The sequence below is a fragment of the Girardinichthys multiradiatus genome, chromosome 24 (genome assembly GCF_021462225.1).
Source record: "Girardinichthys multiradiatus isolate DD_20200921_A chromosome 24, DD_fGirMul_XY1, whole genome shotgun sequence".
NCBI lineage: Eukaryota > Metazoa > Chordata > Actinopteri > Cyprinodontiformes > Goodeidae > Girardinichthys > Girardinichthys multiradiatus.
Window position 1 is genome coordinate 12485508 of NC_061816.1, and position 20446 is coordinate 12505953.

Below are 20446 nucleotides of genomic sequence, written 5' to 3' on the forward strand. Positions count from 1 at the left end.
GAAAAGCTTTTTTTCAGAGTGGAACAATTATGCAACTTAAAAAAAAAAAAAAAACAAGACCCAGGTGCACAGGTTTAGAAAATTGCACCATGGCAAGTTGCTTTTTATTGCCATCAACACGTGCCTGGTGTAATCCTGCTGGATAGTTGACCACAGTTTGACCACATTGTTGGTTGGTTTTCTAGGATGACTCTTGGTAGCCAGTATGATCCACTAAGTTTCCATAGGCTGAAGCCAGGGCCTTTCCAGCAGCCTGATGTGTCCATTCCAAAACCACCTTTTATGTGTGAATGGGATTGTTATCCTGTTGGAACACCCAACTCTATTTAACTTTCAACCACTTGATGCAAGCTATCACCCTCAGAAGAAAGGACATTGGTTAGGATGATCAAGATATAAGACCCAGACTCAAAAAGGACACCTCTGAGCAAAAATGTTTTCAGGTGCAAAAGCCAAAAGCGTATGATAAAGGTTTATGGCAAGACGAGACAAAAATGTGATCAATGTAAGCATATTGACAGAACTAAAGCAACTGTCAACCATAGTGGTGGTAGCATCATAATAAGGGTATTTGTTAATGCAGGGATACTGGTGTAATGCATAAAATAGATTAAAATCATGAAAGAGGGATATCTCCAAATACTTAACCCTTTTTGAAAAGGTTGAAACCTGAGCACCGTTGGGTTTTTTGTAAAGGAAAATGAAAAGAATATAGCTCCCATCTGGTTTTGAAATGGATAAAGCAGGCTTACATTAAGCTTGTGGAATGGCCCTGACCTCTATGGTTTAGAAACTTTAAAAACCAAGTCTGTGGCAGGAAACCAACCACTTTAAATCAAGGCTACTACAACTGCCAAGAGGAATGGCCAAATATCTGGCCAAAATTAAGCCAGAAAATATATGTATATAGGCCTGTAAGAACAATTCTGACCAGATATGAATTAGAGGAAATCCACAGTAAAGTTACAATTGTGCATCAAATTCTTGCAACAGAAATTCACTGAAGTTAATAATTTCAAGCTGAAAAATCTAAATACCTGCATTAAAACCAGATGTTGAGTGCAGATAAGCCTGTCACAGGAACTGTAAGTAACCACATGTTTTTGGTAGAATGAATACGTTTGAATAGTTGAGAGAAAATAAACAGCAGATTTAAAAGATGTAGACAAAATGACAGATTTCTAAAATATTTCTTCTATAAAAGTTTATTACTATCCATTTTGTTGCCCCGGAGTAATTTGAAGACCATACTTTTTTAGTTTGACAGTGGCATTGTAGCATCAGACATCCACAGTGAATACCTGGCAAAGTTCACACAGCTACATCACAAGACTGAATAAAGCACCATGTGAAAGGCTGCCTAAGCCCAAACAGCAGCCCATACATCATCAGACAATGGCTGTTGGAAAACAGTCTATATAAACTACACAAAGCACACTAACAGGCTGTCCAAACAGGGTTGACAGTGCACTTTTCACTATACAGGTGTAAAGGAATACTGAATACAGAGGGATCTCATCAACAACCCCCCGACTTGGAAATGAAGCTTCTTGGCAAATCCCTATTACACCGTTCAAACCCCATATGAGAAGTGAAAACAATTAATGATGGTGTCATGGCTCTTTGCCATCTTTTCCAGTTAAACACTCGAAATTCTGTACCTTTTCTGGCTCAAATTTCTAAATTTCGCTGACATTTTTATCTGTGTTCTGCAAATAATTACAAAAACACAATGCTGAGTTTGCTTCAGATTCATGATTATTTCACTAACATCTGGACCGCTTTCTTTCAGCTCCTTTTCAGAATCTATAAGGCTATGACTTGTCAAGTCTGCCCTAGATTATCTGCATTAACTGAAGGCACTTTAAGAATCACAGACACAAAATATTTAAATTTTTTGTTTGTAAAAATACATAAAAAAATGGGAATGTCAATTGTTTGGCATTTAATTTGGTCCATGTTTAAGAACCGGTTTCATATCCTGCCATAAAATGAATGATAAACTGCAAAAAGCACTTTATAAAAAAACTACATTATATCTATTAGATAATTTACTGAGAAAAAAAGACATACATTTGGAAAACAATATACATTCATAAACTTCCAGACTGCAGAGGAACCCTGGTGCTTCCCTAACCCTGATAAAAAGTCAAAGCATTATCTAATTTGAGAAAATTTGGCTTTTCTTCATCTTTGATAAACAGTAAAATCTTAGGGAATTAGTAAAGATCAACATTTTCCATGGCCATGGCTGCTTTATGCATCAGTAATTTCCTACTTTTTCTGCTGAACAGTGCAGAAAGTTGGTGAAATAAACTGCTCACACACAAGCTGCTGATGTAACAACTACTGGGAAATGAAATACAGCAGATCCTATTGTATTTGATCATCAGTAAGGTTTCAGAGGTATGATCTTTTGGTGTGACATATACTCAATTTTTGGTGAGATTACTGGCAGGAAAAAGGACTTCTCGCTCTCTGTGACATCAAGTCCTGATCTCTGTGATCCTTAGTGTGAAAGGATAAAAAAAATAAACTGAATTTAAAGACATTCTTTGGTGAATAGATTTTCCAAGAGGTGCTTACAGATTGTTTCCTTCCATGAAGCTTATAACACAAACTGTATTCCTTCTTTATCCATCATCCACAAGCTCTTGCAGCAAAAACCATTCATGGTGCTCCTTAGTCTAGCGTCTCTCATTGTCTTTGACAGTTGGGCAGGATCAATTGGACAGGCCCTGACTGGAGCTGAATGACAGAGTGTTCCAGACAGCCCATTCGGACTGTCACTTCAATGAGAAATCACCAGGCACTCCTGCACACGAATACTAATACGGTCAAAATGGCCACGGCCCGGGACAGGTGGGAGGTGCTTTGCAATGTCCGTGTTCTTGATTTTCCAAGATCTAATGTGAGCTGCACTCACACAAGGAATTTTAAGCTTAAATAAAAGAATGAATGCACATATACAGATGCACACCGCCTCCTTTATAATCCTCCCTCTCAATGTCCTTTGGTGCTGACACCCCAGGTATTGCAGGGCATGCAGGAAAGCCATTAATAAGCCTAAGGCAGTGGCAGCATGCCAGTGCCTGCGAACAGGGTCAAAGGTGAGACATTGGCTAACTACAAAGAGCCAGAATTCTCCCTGTGCAATACATCAGTCCTTTAGCTAAATCTGTGTACTTTCACAGTCATGTATTTGCTGTAGTTCTGCTCATGTTTGGTCATTTGTTTAAGAACAGCAAGTTGTAAGAGGATTTGTCCATGGCTGAGCATATTTTTCTCTTTACTTTGTTACTTAAAACATCAAAATATAATAAAAGCCTAAACCAAAGATGCTTCCTAATAAATTAGAATATCACTGAAATGATTGTTAATTTGAGTAGATTCATTGGACATAATGTTAAATATTTCAAGTATTTATCTTTGCTACTTCTGATTATTATGGCTTGCAGCTAATGAAAACTCCAAATTCAGTTTCTCAGAAAATTTCATTACATAAAACCAATTAAAAACCAGATTTTTTGGGTATGTCCATGTACGGCACAGTATAGGTGAATAGTGCGTGCTCGGGACTGCTTTTAAATCAATTACTGCACCAACTGCATCATACAGTGTAAAAGAGATGATCGTACTGTGGCTCTGCTGAGATGTTCCGGAAGCCCAAGATGCTTTAACAGCAGTCTTCAGCTTGTCTGCATCATTGCTTTGGGCTCTCTCATCTTTCTCTAGTTAGTACTTTATAGGTTCTGTATAGGGTTTAGGTCAGGCCAGTTTGCTTGCCAATTCAACACAGTGATGCAATTGTCTCTAAACACAGTACTGGTACCTTTGGCAGTGTGGGCAGCTGCTGGGTCCTGCTGGAAAATTAAATCTGCATCTGTCTAAAGCTTGTCACCAGACAGAAACATGAAGTGCTGTAAATATATTATCCTGGTAGAAAGCTGCACTGACAGTGGACCTACAGTGGTATGGAATCCAAGATTCATTGGGTCCAGTGTAAAGTTTCCACAGTCAGTGATGATTTGGGGAATTACGTTTGATTCTTAAATGGGTGAGGTTTTATCTATGGGCATTTTGTCAGTTACTCAAATACAAAAATTATCAATGAGTTAGAAAAGACAATAGATCTTAACGTAGAAAATAAAAGATAAAAAGGAATATCTTAATAGCAATTAATGTACAAACAGTATTTTCTTTTAGTAATTCTAAATATTATCTTCCAGAGAATGAAACAAAACAAGACAAAAAACTCACATTTCAGTTATCTAAGAAATTTCATACTTAGTTTCCATGTAAACTGTGTATTGAAATTCTTGGAGAAAAAGTTATTGTTTCCAGTGCACCATGTACCATACTGAGTGAAAATGTGGAGAGCAGAACAGGGAGACATGTTTATAAACCCTGGATATCAGGAAAACGGCCTGGGGATTCCTTGTTTGGAGTCATCTGGTGACAATGTTGATGAAATCGCAGCATTATGGGGGGGCTTATGCAAATAGCTAGCACCTGATTGTCCACACTGAGTGCCTTTTTTAATGCCCAGAGTTGCAACAACAATCATTCACTAACACAGCAAGACCCCCTGCTCTCTTCTTGCCACTCTGCTTGGCTCTGTTTGGCCGTTGTAATTGAAAACCATCAAGGTTTGGTGTGTTAGTGCAGTTAGCCAGTCTCAGTCAGGATAATTCAGCTGATCTCTCTATAGCCTCTCCAGCGCAGTCAATTCATCCACTATGTTGGGAAGGGATCTCACATACAGACCCATCAGAATGATGAAAAAAAACAGGAACCCCCAACAGTCAGTCAATCATTTTCTACCACTTATTCCATAGTGGGTCACAGGGGAGCTGGTGCCTATCTCCAGCAGTCTATGGGCAAGAGGCAGGGAACACCCTGGACAGGTTGCCAGTCCATTGCAGGGCAACACACAAACAACCATGCACACACTCATTCATACACCTAAGGGCAATTTAGAGAGACCAATTAACCTAACAGGCATCATGTCTTTGGACTGTGGGAGGAAGCCAGAGTACCCGGTGAGAACCCACACATGCACGGGGAGAACATGCAAACTCCATGCAGAAAGACCCCAGGCTGGGAATCGAACCCAGGACCTTCTTGCTGCAAGGCAACAGTGCCACCATGCAGCCTGAACCCACAACAATTCTAAACAAATTTATTTAAAAAGAAAAATGTAGGAAAGATTGGTAACTGCTGAAACTGGCTGCCTGCTTGTGTGTTGCCAGAAGTCTATTTTGACTCTAATTTGATTTTCTCAGAAGAAATAGCAGAAATACATTATAGCAGAAACTGTATATTGTTTATAATCTTACAGAGACCTGCAACAGAGTTAGTGGTACCTTCAAACACATCAGGTTGCTTGTGTGCATGTATGTGTCTCACTTTGTATTGTCATACTGTAAGCAACACACTGCCAGTGCAGATGTTTTTGCTCCTCATACAACAAAGTTCCTCAGGGTATTGCATTTGAAACAGCTGAGTGCTGACCTGAATTTGACGTAAGGCAGTATTCATCTGCTCCTTTCCATTTCTGTACTGCATGTGGCTCCTGCTCTCCCTCTTCATATGCCTGTAACGCATTTAGGGCTTTCGTGTGTATGTGCATGTCCATGCAAAAGAATCCCAGAGAGTAAAAGTGATACTTCAGCCTGCTTGAAATGTTGAATACAAGCATGTATGTGTGTGTTGGTCTGCTGTCACATGCAGGTTGGGAAGCCCATTTGAGTTTCTGCCAGTTACAGCTAGTCTCTCGGGCACGTAGACCTGACACTTTGTGTTTGTGTGCATGTTGATGCGCACGGGTGTGTCAGTGTACGGATATGCTCTCTGACACATTTAAGTGCAGCTGAGCAGATAAAGATGTAATGAAGATAAGCACATAGTTATGTGTGTGTAGCGGAAAAGAAATGCATTAAGAAGGCCAGAAGTTTAAAATCACAGGGGATAAAGTAGCACACTGAACAAAAACAGCATTTTCAGATGCTGTATTTGCTGAGCTAAATTTCCTGATGTGATTGATGTGCTTTCCCTTTTTTTATACCACACTAATAATGTAGCATCAAGGGATCTCATCGCAACTGGTGCTGAACTGTTGCAGTCTGCTCAACTATGAAATGTATCCAGTGAGAAATCATTTAATGTTATGCTGAGGTTCATTTGTTCCATCTCACAGGGCTCAAATTTTTCAGGGCCCTCCATGTTTGAAACAGTGAGGATTCTCAGCTGAAAACAAAGCCTGGAGCTTGAGCCAATGTTAATGTGTTAACATATGCGAGTGCTGATCATCTATAGGGCCCATACTCCAGAGACAAAAGAGAAGAGCAATCCTTTGACTTGGCTAGGGTGCCTGGGAATTTGAATGAGTCACACTGTGGCGGCAGATGAGTGTTTAGCAGTGTGCTTGTAAAATTAGATGAATTCATTACAGCATCTGTAACCTTCAACCAAAAACAGAGGAGAACGTGTCCAAGTAGGTGTAATTATATGATATTTCATAATCTTCATAATTGATCATTTAAAAGCACTACACAGAGTGGTATTACAAATGGTATAGTTTAGAGTGCCCCTCTTTGATCTTTAACAGGGTAAAACATGAAGGCATTGCACATCAAGTGATCACACTCTGCCATAACTTTGAAGCTGCCCTTTCATTTTCTGCACTGTGGAATTACAAACTGATCTTCTGTAAAGCCAGAAAAAAGACCAAGACTAAGGTCTTCACAAATACCCATAAAAATGTTGGTCGGCACTAAAACAAAGCTGATATATTCAACCTATTCATTGCAAGGCTTCCCGAGCAGGCTTTCCTCTTCTTGAGCTGCACCGTATGTTGCAGCTGAGGGCTGACTAATGAGCCAGTCAAGAGAAAACGCCCTTTACCTACAAGGTTAATAAGTTATTACTATATAATCAAGCATGTGAAACTCCCTACACTATTAAGTTTTATTTCCTGCACTCAAATGTTGCAAAGCTGACAGTAAACACCCTGTGACAAATGAATATGTTTCACTTCATTATTATTTTTTTTCTTCTTTTTAGTAGGTTCAATTATTAAAGCTGGCAGACATATAGTAAGTTTGGCCAATTTCAAACTAAAATGCTTCTTTTGCCATGGGTTGAGCAAAGGTCAGTCCACATATAAAGCATAAAATCATATAGAGTGCCTTGCGAAAGTTTTCGGCCCCCTTGAACTGGTCAACCTCTTGCCACATTTCAGGCTTCAAACATAAAGATATAAAATTCAAATTTTTTGTGAAGAGTCAACAACAAGTGGGACACAATCGTAAAGTGGAATGAAATTTATTGGATGTGTCAAACGTTTTTAACAAATAAAAAACTGAAAAGTGGGGCGTGCAATATTATTCGGCCCCTTTACTTTCAGTGCAGCAAACTCACTCCAGAAGTTCAGTGAGGATCTCTGAATGATTCAATGTTGTCCCAAATGACTGATGATGATAAATAGAATCCACCTGTGTGTAATCAAGTATCCGTATAAATGCGCCTGCTCTGTGATAGTCTCAGGGCCTGCTTTTCGTCAGCAGGGACAGGGAAGATGGTCAACATTGATGGGAAGATGGATGGGGCCAAATACAGGACCATTCTGGAAGAAAACCTGTTGGAGTCTGCAAGAGACCTGAGACTGGGGCGGAGATTTATCTTCCAACAAGACAATGATCCAAAACATAAAGCCAAATCTACAATGGAATAGTTCACAAATAAACGTATCCAGGTGTTGGAATGGCCAAGTCAAAGTCCAGACCTGAATCCAATCGAGCATCTGTGGAAAGAGCTCAAGACTGCTGTTCACGAACGCTCTCCATCCAACCTCACTGAGCTCGAGCTGTTTTGCAAGGAAGAATGGGCAAGAATTTCAGTCTCTCGATGTGCAAAACTGATAGACAAACCCCAAGCGACTTGCAGCTGTAACTGCAGCAAAGGGTGGCGCTACAAAGTATTAACGCAAGGTGGCCGAAAGATATTGCACGCCACATTTTTCAGTTTTTTGTTTGTTAAACAAGTTTGACACATCCAATAAATTTCATTCCACTTCACAATTGTGTCCCACTTGTTGTTGATTCTTCACAAAAAATTGGAATTTTATATCTTTATGTTTGAAGCCTGAAATGTGGTAAGAGGTTGAAAACTTCAAGGGGGCTGAGTACTTTCGTAAGGCACTGTATCTTTCTAAATAAGCCCCACTACAGTGGCATAAATGATAGTTGTAGTGGGTGATGTTTGTGAAAATGTAATGTCCTGGTTGGACATAGCTAAAGATAGGGTTCAAACACTCAAGCAAAGAGAAGTGAAGATGTCACAGAATAACTAGACCCTTACAATGTGGATGACAACAAACACATCAGGCGACACCTACTCAACACGAGGACACCAACTCCCTATTGACTACACATGCATAAAAGCATTAAAACACTCGTTTAGTGCACAAGTGATGGAGTTATAATTTGAAATAGTGCTCCTGGACCCCCATTTTTGATGTTGTCCTGGGCAACTGCCCAAATGACCCATATCAAAAATATAAAAAAAATTAGTTCAGGAAAATAGATGGACAAGTAACAAAATGAGTTCTAATAGTAGATCTGGGCCAGATTTTGGTATAAAGACGATATGAAAGTTTAAATAAGTTATGGTTCCAAAAACACTAAGAATTTCTGTTATACGTTCTGTTTTTCATCCATTTATATGGTTTAAAGTCCTTTTAGCAGGGTGCCAGACAAACTACCAAGCAGACAGTTGCATGGAGCATGCAAAGCTTCCACCCTACCCTACCTGTTGTTTTGCACTGCTTGCTGAAAGGCCGAACAGAGGCTACTATGCCTTGCTACAAGTGTAAACCTCTTACAAGCCTAAAGTGCGCAGATCTCCTAAACAGTGACTGGCCGGTCAAAAACACACAAATCTGGTCTTGTTCTAATTTGATAAGGCACCATTACCCATGTGCGATTATTTCAGGGCAAAACACTCAAGAGAACCACTTTAGTATCAGTAGCAGTCAGAGATGTAGTCAGAGGCTTATAGAAAAGGAGACTTGTTTTATTATGACACGTTGACATCTTTGGTTGATTCAGGCTGCAAGAGAGTGAGAGAGAGCTAGACTTTTAACAGATACCAGGAAGGCTAAACTAATTAACTATGAATCTGGAAATCTGGCATGGTTTTATGTATCTCAGAGATAAGGTAAGAATCTACAGCAAGTGTTAACACATGGAGATGGCTGTTTAAACAATGCTAACCATGGCAATTGCAATAATATGAAGACAAAGACAGTTTATATACTTTTTGCCCAAATCAGTGTTACTTTATTGTCTGAGATGCTAGAGCTTATGGAGAGTGGTGAGGACACTGTATAACTCGTAATTCTCAAGTGTGAAAACACAGTTAAAGTCTATTGAACCATTACAGGAAACAAAAAAATCAAAGACCTGCCCACAAAGGGAGATCTCCAGTTAACCGAAAGTGCTCTGTATTTTTTTCTCTCTCTCCATAATAGCAAATATGTATTCCCCCTTAAGTTGCTTCTCAAAGGCTGAGACTGATGAAAAAGCAACAATGCTCATCCAAATCAAATCTCAAGACTCTACTCTGTGTGATTACACAATAACTCTGAGCCGCCTGATTTTCTACCTCCAGAAACGGGCGCCAACATGAGTGAACAGAGAATTGTTGGACTGGTTCACTATGTTTCTATTCATGGTTGCTGCCACATTGAAGGGGAAAGTGCTAATGGTGTGGAATAGTAATAGCCAAACCCCCTTAGAGTTGAGCTTCTGAAACACAAGGAAACCTGTGCTGAAAGCTACTCTTCAAGTGCACAGTATTCCCTTGATTCTATTTAACAAAAAGACCTAAAGCACTAAGTGCTGCCACAAAAACAAAAAAATAAGATTGCACTTCTATCTTGCAGAAAATGTGTTTTAAAGTTCCTCTTGTTTTGTGAAGCAAAAACAGATTTCCGCTTCACATTCGCGGCTTGGCGTTTTCATTCTCAGTGGCCACAGATCACCTTCATGTTGAAGAAAGCTGCTGGGAAACAAGAAGTTTTACCACGTAATCTAACTCATAAATCAAACAATTGTATGCCTCCAACATGCAGTGAGTTAAGAAGGAAGATAGCACAAGTCCATTATTTTTCCCTTTCTTTTATCTTAGCAGCTTTTCCCACTGTGCAATCTTTCTAAGATGAAGTACGTTCCACTCTCAGGCATTTCACTTATTTCCATGAAGTTTTCAGAAAACAAGAACTTGTGAAGACCAAAGGATTACAGACTCACTAATGGCACCATATGGCTTATTGCCCTCAAGTGGGAAATAAAAACTAATTTAACATATAAAATGAGGCAACGAGGCCTCGTATGCACAAAAAATGCTCTGTGGAACCTCGACCAGCTATCTTTGGGCTAGATATTGACTTCATTAGATTTCTACAGGGGAGGAATTTTACAGAGCTTTACTCATGCCTACAGGGAAGCAATACAATTTTATTTACTCCGTTTTACAGACATGCCGCTGGCAAAATAATTCCCCTAAAAAAGTAGAAGATACTCCAACAAATGCTTGCTCCATTTTCAGCTGAAGAGAGATAAACTGTTTATCTCTGGGAATCTGAGAAAATCACATACCTTAATACACAGGAGTAATACCCCACATCATCCAGTTCAGCTGGTCGAAACCATATAGCATCCTCTTCTTTGCTCATCCTTGCGCCGTCAAAACTGATGGGCTCCTCAAAGTCTCCATGCACTGCACTTTTGTACCACATGAGGCTAAGCCCTGTGCTCTGCGCATGGCTGTAGTTTGCCCGGATATATCCATAGAATAAAGCACACTTGATCCGGACAGGGTCCCCAACAAGGACTTTGTACTTTAGATAGTCCACAGACCAGTCTGTGCAGCCTTCCACTGAAAAGGAAGAAGAGAAACAGAAATTTAAAAAGAAGTTCTGAACTAATTTAGTTGATAATGAGCTATTGATGAAGGAATGTGGCTACAATAACATTATCCAGCAAACAGAGTCTTCATACTTAATATGCAATGTCCAATTTCAGAACCAGAAAATCTAAAATATGAAACATAAATCACAATAGGGATGTCCATTGTTTTTAAAGCAGGTAAGTAATTTTAAAATCTTTTCTGGCACAAAGAGATTTTGGAACCATGCATATCTAAAACAGGAAGGCACTACCATAAATGGAATATGATGTGTCATTTGAGATTTGTGATAGAGTGAGTCCTGGGAATAACTTTATGATACTTATACTACTGTCATGCAGCTAAACCCTCACAAGTAAAACATGGACTGAAGATGTGTAAAAAGTGAGACTTTTAGCTACTTCCATTCACTACTACTATGATTTGCAAAAGCCCTGAAGGGCAGTTAGTAGTACCCTGGTGACAGTTGTTATTATGCATTAATGACCTAGACACATCATTAATTAATCTTCTGCGACTCTCTGCTTTGTCACTTTTTTTAAAACCTACATCTCACCTTCAAAGATCAAAACAATTTTGAGCTACAGGGACAAACAAAACTTAAAGAGAAAATCTTTAAAAAAAATTATAATACATGCCCTATACAAAGACCTCTTTCCCATCATGCATACACTTTAAGAATGCTGAAAGGAATTATTATAGATTTTAAAGCAACAACATTATGAAAACATCTTTATATATGGTATTGTGGTGCTGATGAAGTGTTCTGTTCACCTAATAATCTTTTCAAGATTTTTAAGATCAAGATTTTATTTTTAAATATCAGATGCTTCCTAACTCAGTTATCAAATAAAATTAAATACATTTGATCTATTTTACCTTCTGTATGAACCACCCTCACTTCCCACTTTGCTGTGATGACACTCTACTACATTTAGCCTCTGATAAATAGACACTTCTTCATCTTGTTCTGTCCCCAAAATTTTTCCCAAAAAACGTAATTGAGAGCATCCAGCATCGACTGATCTTCTGCAATGCCAAAGACCATTCAAAGTTCAAAGCTACAGGTGCCTTACTGTTAGCATATCTCAACAGGCCCACACCTATAAATAAAAATGCTTTGAAGATAAAGTTCTAATCAAATTAGTAACGCGGAGCAGGCATGGTGATGGTTCAGTTTCCCTGATACATTTTCATCTTAAGGTGAGAAATACCCACTTTAATCTTTGCAAAACTCACTCACGGAAACTCACACGGACATTGGATGACTTGCTGAATGATATTTCTGCAGCGAGTGAAGGGTCCAAGTTTTCCCGTGGTGTGTATTATAAGGCTAGAGTAGGACCTCGACTAATAGCCTCAGGCTCAAGCATGGGTTTCTGGTATCACCATGGTGGTCCACATGTAACTGAGAAGCAATCACCATGGTAACATACACAAGCAGAACCTACACCAGAGATGGTTTACTTTGGAGAACCAGATCAAAAGATGTACACCAAGTGGAGCATTAAAAATGAAGTCCCTGTTATGAGAAAATTCAAAAATGGACATACACTGAATGTTTACATAGTAGCTAACTGTCTATGGCAACTGTTTTCATTTTTCTCATTTTGTTTAAATAAAACAAACTAAATCACATTTAAAGCAACACAGTTGACCAAAAGGGCTGAAAACTACAGGAAACATTAAAAGGAAAAAAAAATTAAATACATAAAATCAGAAAACATAAAACAATTTATAAAAAAAGATTTGTTTTAAGCTGTGTTTTCGGAAGCAGCCATGAACTCAAAAACGGGTTGATGCTTTAAATCCCCATTATGAAACAATCTGAAATAGGGTACGTCTAAAAGATTAAAAAAGGACAAAAGAAGTTTAGGTGCCAAACTATGCAAACCTTAGCAAACGTGATTCCCAGTGAGAACATCTGGGCAGCTGCAGAGAAGCCAACAAACACTGACTAATGTCAAAATAAAGGGAGTTACAACAGTCTAACTTTTAGGTTATTAAAGATGAGCTATCTTCGTGTTATAATTATTTAGAATGGACTTGACTTTTAAGAAACAATTCTTTACCAAACACATATCTAGTAATCAAACTTTAAATAGTCATCACAAATAGTACCTATATTCCTGGCTTGGATTTGATGAATAAATGACAATGGCAATAATGAGATGTAAGGTTCAGAGATATGTTTCGTAAACCATATATTTCTGTCTCTACTTGTACAAAGGTATTAGGTATCCAGTGTTTCACAATTTAAATGATGTTCAGAAAAGATATTTTGGTGTGGGGTCATCAGGACTCAAGTATATATAAATCTGCATGCCTTCAGCGTAACAGTGAAATTAAATATATATATATTTTATTTTTTGGAGAATCTGACCCAAAGGAATCATGCATTATAATAAAACTGGGCCCAAGCCTGATCTGTGAGGGATGCCACAATTTAAAGCAGCGGTGAAGGAAGAGAAGTCTCCGAGGTGTTGATTATACCGTGGTTCAACAGACAATTTCAAAGATAGTGTGCTCAAACATATTAAAGACTACGCTCAGATTCAACTAAAGCAAAAAAATGTATTTACATTTGTCTACAGCAAGATGTCAGTCATTACATAGTTCTAGCAAAGCTGATTCTGGGCTATGAAAAGGACGGGAACCTAGCTGGTTCTTATTATTATATTATTGAAGTACAATACTTAAACACTCAAACAAAAAGCAAGCAAATATTCTGAGTCATACATGTAATAAATTAAATGCCCTGTATTACCAATTGCCAACACCATTAGGTAGTGATACAAACACTGATCATCAAAGTAGTAAGTAAATCTACTGAAGAGTACATACCAAGCTAATCTTTTTAAATTTAACACATTCACATACATAAGATAATGCTGACTGTATTTTTTGAGCATGTAACTGCACCATGTATAATGTGAGAGTTTTAGGGTCCCCACCATGATCTGGTGTGAACAAAAATGGCAGCAACACTTTCATTTTGGCCTCTAAACAATACTAAGTATTGAGTCTAAAATGTAAAACATATTTCAGCTTACAAAATGTATCACAAGTCACAGAATGTGAGGGCAAAAGCTTTAAACTGATGCAAAATTATTTATAAAAACATTAACTCGCTTTGAGATATTTTGCATGTTTACAAGATTGTTGGTACATACCTTCTAAAATAGAATAAAGGGGCTAAGAATGGGAGGGTTTTTGAACACCCTTTCCTCCTACTTCACCTTATTTCATGGCTCTTCCTTTAAATAAACATCTGGTAAGCACAGCTGCGTCAGACACAACAAGCTTTGATAATTGAGCTTCAATAAATATTTTATTCACCAAACAGGCAACTTGTGTGCCAATTAGTGGGGTGGATTGCACACTACAGTCATTGGGGGTGTTACTGTTGAAGCGGTTAACTGCTTATTTATGTTAGCGTACCGTTTTATGTGGGATTTCAAATGTCATGTTGAGAATGCCAAGAATAATATATATTGGTGTTATGTGTACTGAAGTAAAAAAAAATAAAAGAAGCATAAAAAATATGACAAGGGTAGTAGTAGTGGATATAGTTTTAGTTACACACACTCATATACATGATGAATTCCTTCCTTTTTTCCATTTCTTTTTCCAGGATAGATAGGTTATACAACATTTGATGCAGAGGTTCAAAGTGAAAACACCCATAAAAACGGTTTCGGAACAGATATAAAGTTAACATTAAACTTCCTGAAAAAACCCCATAACTTATCCTATTGGAAACCCATTGGGTTTATTATGGTGAAAGGTTGGGTCTGTGCCAGGAATTCAACCAGTTTAAATGAGTTGTGGTCACACATGCTACCATGCCCGAAACCTTTTTAATGCTACAAAAAGTGTTTTTTTAGATTACCTGTGAATTTTTTCTAAAACACAAACTTGCGCAACAAATTTTTATTTCTATAAATCATTGCGGTTGCAAAGTGTACTAAAAATCTGGAAACAAATCCAAAAAAAGATTGGTTCGAATAAATTAAAGCCCAAAATGGATGTGACATTTATCCCCATGAGTAGTGAATATAAACTACTGACTGGAACTGTATATTTGGTGTTGATGGTGTTAGTTTATTAGAATAAAACAAAGTTACAGAACCACATCGGCCATCTTTGAGGAGACTCAAAAAGTTTGAAGAAATAAGAATGTGAGCAGTAATAATGTAAGGCTTTTTAGAAATATCTTGTGCTGGTTGGCAGGCTGTTTTTTTTTTTAGCTTGGAGGGGGAAAAAACTTAGAAACTGATGCCTTCTACTCCAATTAAATAATTTAATTAAATTTCCAGATACTCCTTAAAATTCGTGACTTATGGGCTTCCCCTTTTTACTGGCAGATATTTTCTTCTTTAGAAAAATACACTGAATGTTGCACACATTTAGCATTAAGGTTAATACTAACCTATTTAATCAGTTTAACTGCAGCTTTAGAGGTTCAATCTGTTTGTACTTAATTTGCTTGTTTGATTTCTGTTCACCAGGTAATTATTATTCAGTTCATCTGTCTTTCACTTCAACCTGACAATTGTTACAAACTCAAAAAAACTGAATTTTGGCATTTAAACGGTTTTAACCAAAGAATAAATAATGCAATTAATGGATTTGTAGTGTGCAAACAGGGAGACTTTTTAGAGCACTTCGATTAAGTATTAGTTTGTACCCTTCTGAGAGGTATCACTGTGACGGAGAATAATAAGCAATAATGTATAATCATCAGATACAATGCGTATGTGTTACCCTATGAACTTGTTTTGAATTTTCTTAATTAAATTCATCTTTTTTGTACCACGGCAATGTTAAATAGGGATAGGGCTTTTGAGCTGGGAAAGAAATGAAGCAGACACAAATGCAGGGGAAGCCAGAGTATGCTCTGTAACCTGCCCACCAGCACAATCCTTTCATTGTGATTAACTGTTACTATGGCAACAGAGGGCCTACCCCTCAGCTTATCAAGAACTTGCTAATTAGTTTGTGGACGATAATAACTTGAAGGCTTAAAGTAAGGCGAGCGTCTCCAAGATGGTTTTACTTCTAATCGTGAGTGCTAATTGAGACTCTGTAGTTTTTTACTCTCGTCATTAATAAAAACAGCTGGAAGAAAGGTGTTAATGGTCACTGAGGAAGGATGCAGTTTGAACATAAAAGGCTGGCAAAAAGTAAGTTTGAGGTGACCTGTTTTTCCAGACATGTTGCCTCTTATATGGCAAAGACAAAATAAAAAATAAGAAAATTAGAAATACCATGTCTTCACTTAGTAATAATATTAGGGCTCAGACACATTGGTGGGTTTCTGATGAGAAAAATCTAATTGGGAAAAATAATTTTCTTTTTGTTTTTTGAAAATAATCATAACTCTGGGCCTGGCGTATTTAAAATGCTCCACGGAAGCATGAGGCATTCCAGTAAAGCGAGGGGTCTCAGGAGCCAAAATGGAAACAAAAATGGTAAATTAATTTCCTTCAAGAGTGAACTCCAGCCAAACTGTTTCAAAGGCTTTGCTATATTTGTCTCTAATAACACCATGAGTAGTTTGGCAGTGCCAATGTTTGTTATCGGCACCCACCCTGAAATTGCCCATTTTAGACTTTTGACAGAGGTTTATTGTTTCTCTCAGAGAGGGTAGGGATTCTGGATAATCTGTTGGCAGAATACAAACATGGTACAAAGCCTAATTGAACTCGATTATCATTTCCCGGCTCGACAAATTTCCATTTGACCACGCAGCAATTGGTGAGGGAACAGGCGAATCTGCTGAGAGATAACTCCAGCAGCTCAGAAGCAACCCGCACCATCATCAGCTGCGTTACAGACTGAGCAAATCTATAAATTCCCATGACCCACAAAAAAAAACAGAGCAATTTCTCTGTGACTTCCTCTGGGAATGACCAAGGTCCCATAATAACAGAGAAAATGGTAACAGAAAACAATCGTCATCTTATGCCAAATGATCAAACAACAAATATTTGCTGGATTTAATAGAAACATTTAATCAAACATAGAAATAGGAACTTTAGGTTTTTCTCTGACTTAACCTTGTAATCAAAGCAAGGATTTTAAATCAAGAAAACTTAAAGATCCTGTGTGTAAAATATGAAATGTAAATAAATCCCAATCAGCTTTCTAAACGCACAATTCTGTCAAGAACAGGTGTTTAGAGCTACAACCATAACAATTGCACAGAGCACCACTGTATATGAATGATGACATGTCTTTTCGAACAACAGAGCATGTTTTTATTTGAAATGGAAGTTTTGCCGCTTATTGCCAACACAAAACAACTGAAACTTTATTTTCCTCAAACATCCTGCTCCACAAGAAATAAGAAAAATGCACTCTGATCCATGAAAGTAAACAGGTGAAGAGGGTGAATTTCTACCTTCCATCAAAAATTGGTTCTCTCTTCAACACAGGTTTTACCTGAGAATGATCAAACTATTAGGGAAACTAAGACACATAGCAGAGCTATTACAGATACATCTAGCAGAGTCAGCAGCCAGACCACTAAGGTGAACAGAGATATTTCTTGGGTGAGAAAAGTTTGTTGTTTAACTGTGGTTTTTACTTTTTATGCGTCTTTTGTCAATACAAAATGACTGCTGACATCTGGGGATTTTGTTATTTAAATTAAATCAATAGCTGTTCTTGTAAGTTCTTCTTCTTCTTGGTTTTATCCATGAAAATTTGCTTTTTTTATCATTGTCTGAGCAAAATGAGCAATACGTTGTATGTCCATATTTAGGCTTCCACTACAACTACATGCTGTACGTAGCTACAGCCTAAGGTGACCTTATAGGGCCAAACATAAAACAGCTAGCAGCAGACCGCTGTATAGAGTTCGAATAGTGTGACCGACAGTGCCATCTCAATAATGTTTTGACACTACATTAATGTAGAGTGTATTTAAACCATTCTGACTAAAACATTGACTAATTATGTGTAGAAAGGTCAGATTTTGAGCTGCTTCCATTTACTGATATTGTTTTAAATAACCCCTGCATGGTTTTGGTCATATAACATATTCTGGTATTAGTCCTTTGTAAACAATTGCCTATACAAATTTGACTACTAATGGTTGTCAGAACTGAAGTCTATGTGAATACTTCCAGAATCTTAACTTTTGTATTTATGTTTCTTACCACAACTGTTCATTCTCCATCATTCTCCATTATTGCAACTTCAGGCAGGCAGGGCTTATCATAGAACAACTTTAATTCCCTGGGTGAGGCGCTGGTCTGTTAGGTCTCCAAGCTAGATAACATTTCTCCTGACTTCTTTCCAAAGGAAAGGTTGTACAAATTTAGACAAAACACACACATAACATGTAAGACGACCTTATGAAAAAAATGAAAATATGAAAAAATTGGAATTCCCTGTTAAAGAGATACAGCACATATGGGACCAAGATTTATAGATGACTGAACTGACCTGAAACAAATGTTATGTCATTGTGTCTCTTCAACGTTTTACTCACATAAGCATAAGTAGGTATATATGTGGTGCTCCTAGAGAGGAGGCAATGAGCTTATGAATTGGGTTACAGGTCTGCTGTGTAATCAGATGCAGATTGACTCAGGTCACCACAGAGACTCCCTGAAAGTGTTTGCTTTCTCATAAGCACCCAACAAGATGGTTTACCACTGTTTTTCTCTATAAAAGCTCCAGTGTAATCCAATCAGGGAAGCATGCATATATTAGACCCAGTCTGATTGAATAAACACGCAAGAGCCATTGCTCCCATCTGTACACACGTACAGTCTATGAGGTGGTAAGACACAAACCTTTACATGCCCTGAAAAAGTGTAGCATATGAGCTGGAAGGGCTCCAAGATACCCAAAGGAACTTATCAACATCACAGGCATTTTTGCCAAAGGGATAGAGGCTTGGAGAAGAGGGATGTCCTGATATCTTGACCTGCCATTTTCCACCTTGTGAAAATGCTGTCGCAGCAGTGTGGGTCTCAATTAAGAGGAAAATATCTCTGATGTGTGGGGACAGTAACCTCTTGGCTGCCAGTGGGCAAAGGAGGAGATTACCCGGCGTGATTGAAGTACATCCAGCAGGTTGAAAAAACAGGAATGAGTCATCGGCCAATGCAGCAATCGGCGAAGGTGACTTGCACACATATGCATGCACAATCACAGCTGGACACACACTGTAGGGTGCCTTGCACAATAGGACACAATGCAAGGAGCATAAAGAGTACAAAAACCTAAATTACAGGTAGGTAATTAAGGGCTGTATACTGCTGGTGAAATGGCACCACCACAACAAGAAACTGCAAATGGCTGCCATTATGGGCAAATGGGGACACATGGGAGAACCTGGATGTGAACAGTGAACCATAGATATTTAGACAGGCAGAGCACAGGACACAGGAGAAACATATGGAAGGAGTAGTTAAACATGCTGTGAGGTAGATTTATGTAATATTGTCCATATAAACTAAATACGCTGAAGTTGATGCATGATCACATAAAATACACATAATAATACACATTGATCTTTGTGGGTGTAAAATATGAAAAAGTTCAATGGATATGAATACTTTTTTAGTGCACTGTATATGAACGCTCGTGTTTAAATAAAGGCACCGATGTCCTTATCACTGCCAGAAGCAGCAGAGGTACAGGTACAGAGGCAGCCCTGCAGACCACAGCAACAAGAAAGAAAACGGACCAGCCCTGTAGGCTGTGATGGGCATCAGTTCGTGGGAAGCTTGCCTTTTGAGCTGGTCCAGGGGTGTAGTGCCAGGCCGACTCAGCAGGACTGAGAAAAGCTGGCAGCCTCTTTCCTCAGTGGTAACATTCATTATTTGTCTGTGTCAGTTTCCCGTTCCGCCTTCTTGTGACTCTTCGGTCCGTAAAATGTGGTTTAACAAATATTTCAGCATTGTATCACTCTTTTCTGGTCCTAGAGCAACTTAAGACTGAGTCTGAAAAGATCAACCCAAACAGAGCCAAAGTAACTGAAAGAAACTAGATACACACTAAAATAATCAGATCAAAACTAGAAATTACCTAAATAATAGGCGAACACAACTAAAAAAAAATAATAACTTGGCACACAAAAGTCTTGATTCAAACCGTATTAAAACTCTCTAGGATCACCTAAAGAGTTAGTTACAAGTAAGTCTTGATAATAAAACTGTCTCCAGCTGCTCAGACATTCATGATAAAATGAAAATTCAAGGACAAGACAGTCGAAAGAGTTTGAATGGGAACATTTAGTTCTCTTGACACCCCCGTCATTAATAATTTAATTTTCTAAGAAAGTTAACTATACCTCTACTCTGGTTCCAGGCCACACATAGATTTTCATAATATTAAAGGCAGGATTCCCAATTTGAACACATTTTTTATAGTTTTTAAAATGAATGCCAAAGAAATAAATGATATTCTTTCTTGGTGAGTCTATTAAATGATCGCAGTGACATTTACCTCCAAT

General features: G+C 38.1%; 1 protein-coding gene across 3 annotated transcripts in view; it reads right to left on the reverse strand.

Moving 5' to 3' along the window:
• LOC124861661 (interleukin-1 receptor accessory protein-like 1) overlaps window positions 1-20446 on the reverse strand; it is a 445259-nt gene that overhangs the window by 219062 nt on the left and 205751 nt on the right. For all 3 annotated transcript variants that reach the window (XM_047355550.1, XM_047355548.1, XM_047355549.1), the window contains one exon: window positions 10662-10941. In XM_047355550.1, the coding sequence (XP_047211506.1) occupies window positions 10662-10941 (280 nt within the window). The remainder of the gene's footprint in view (window positions 1-10661; window positions 10942-20446) is intronic.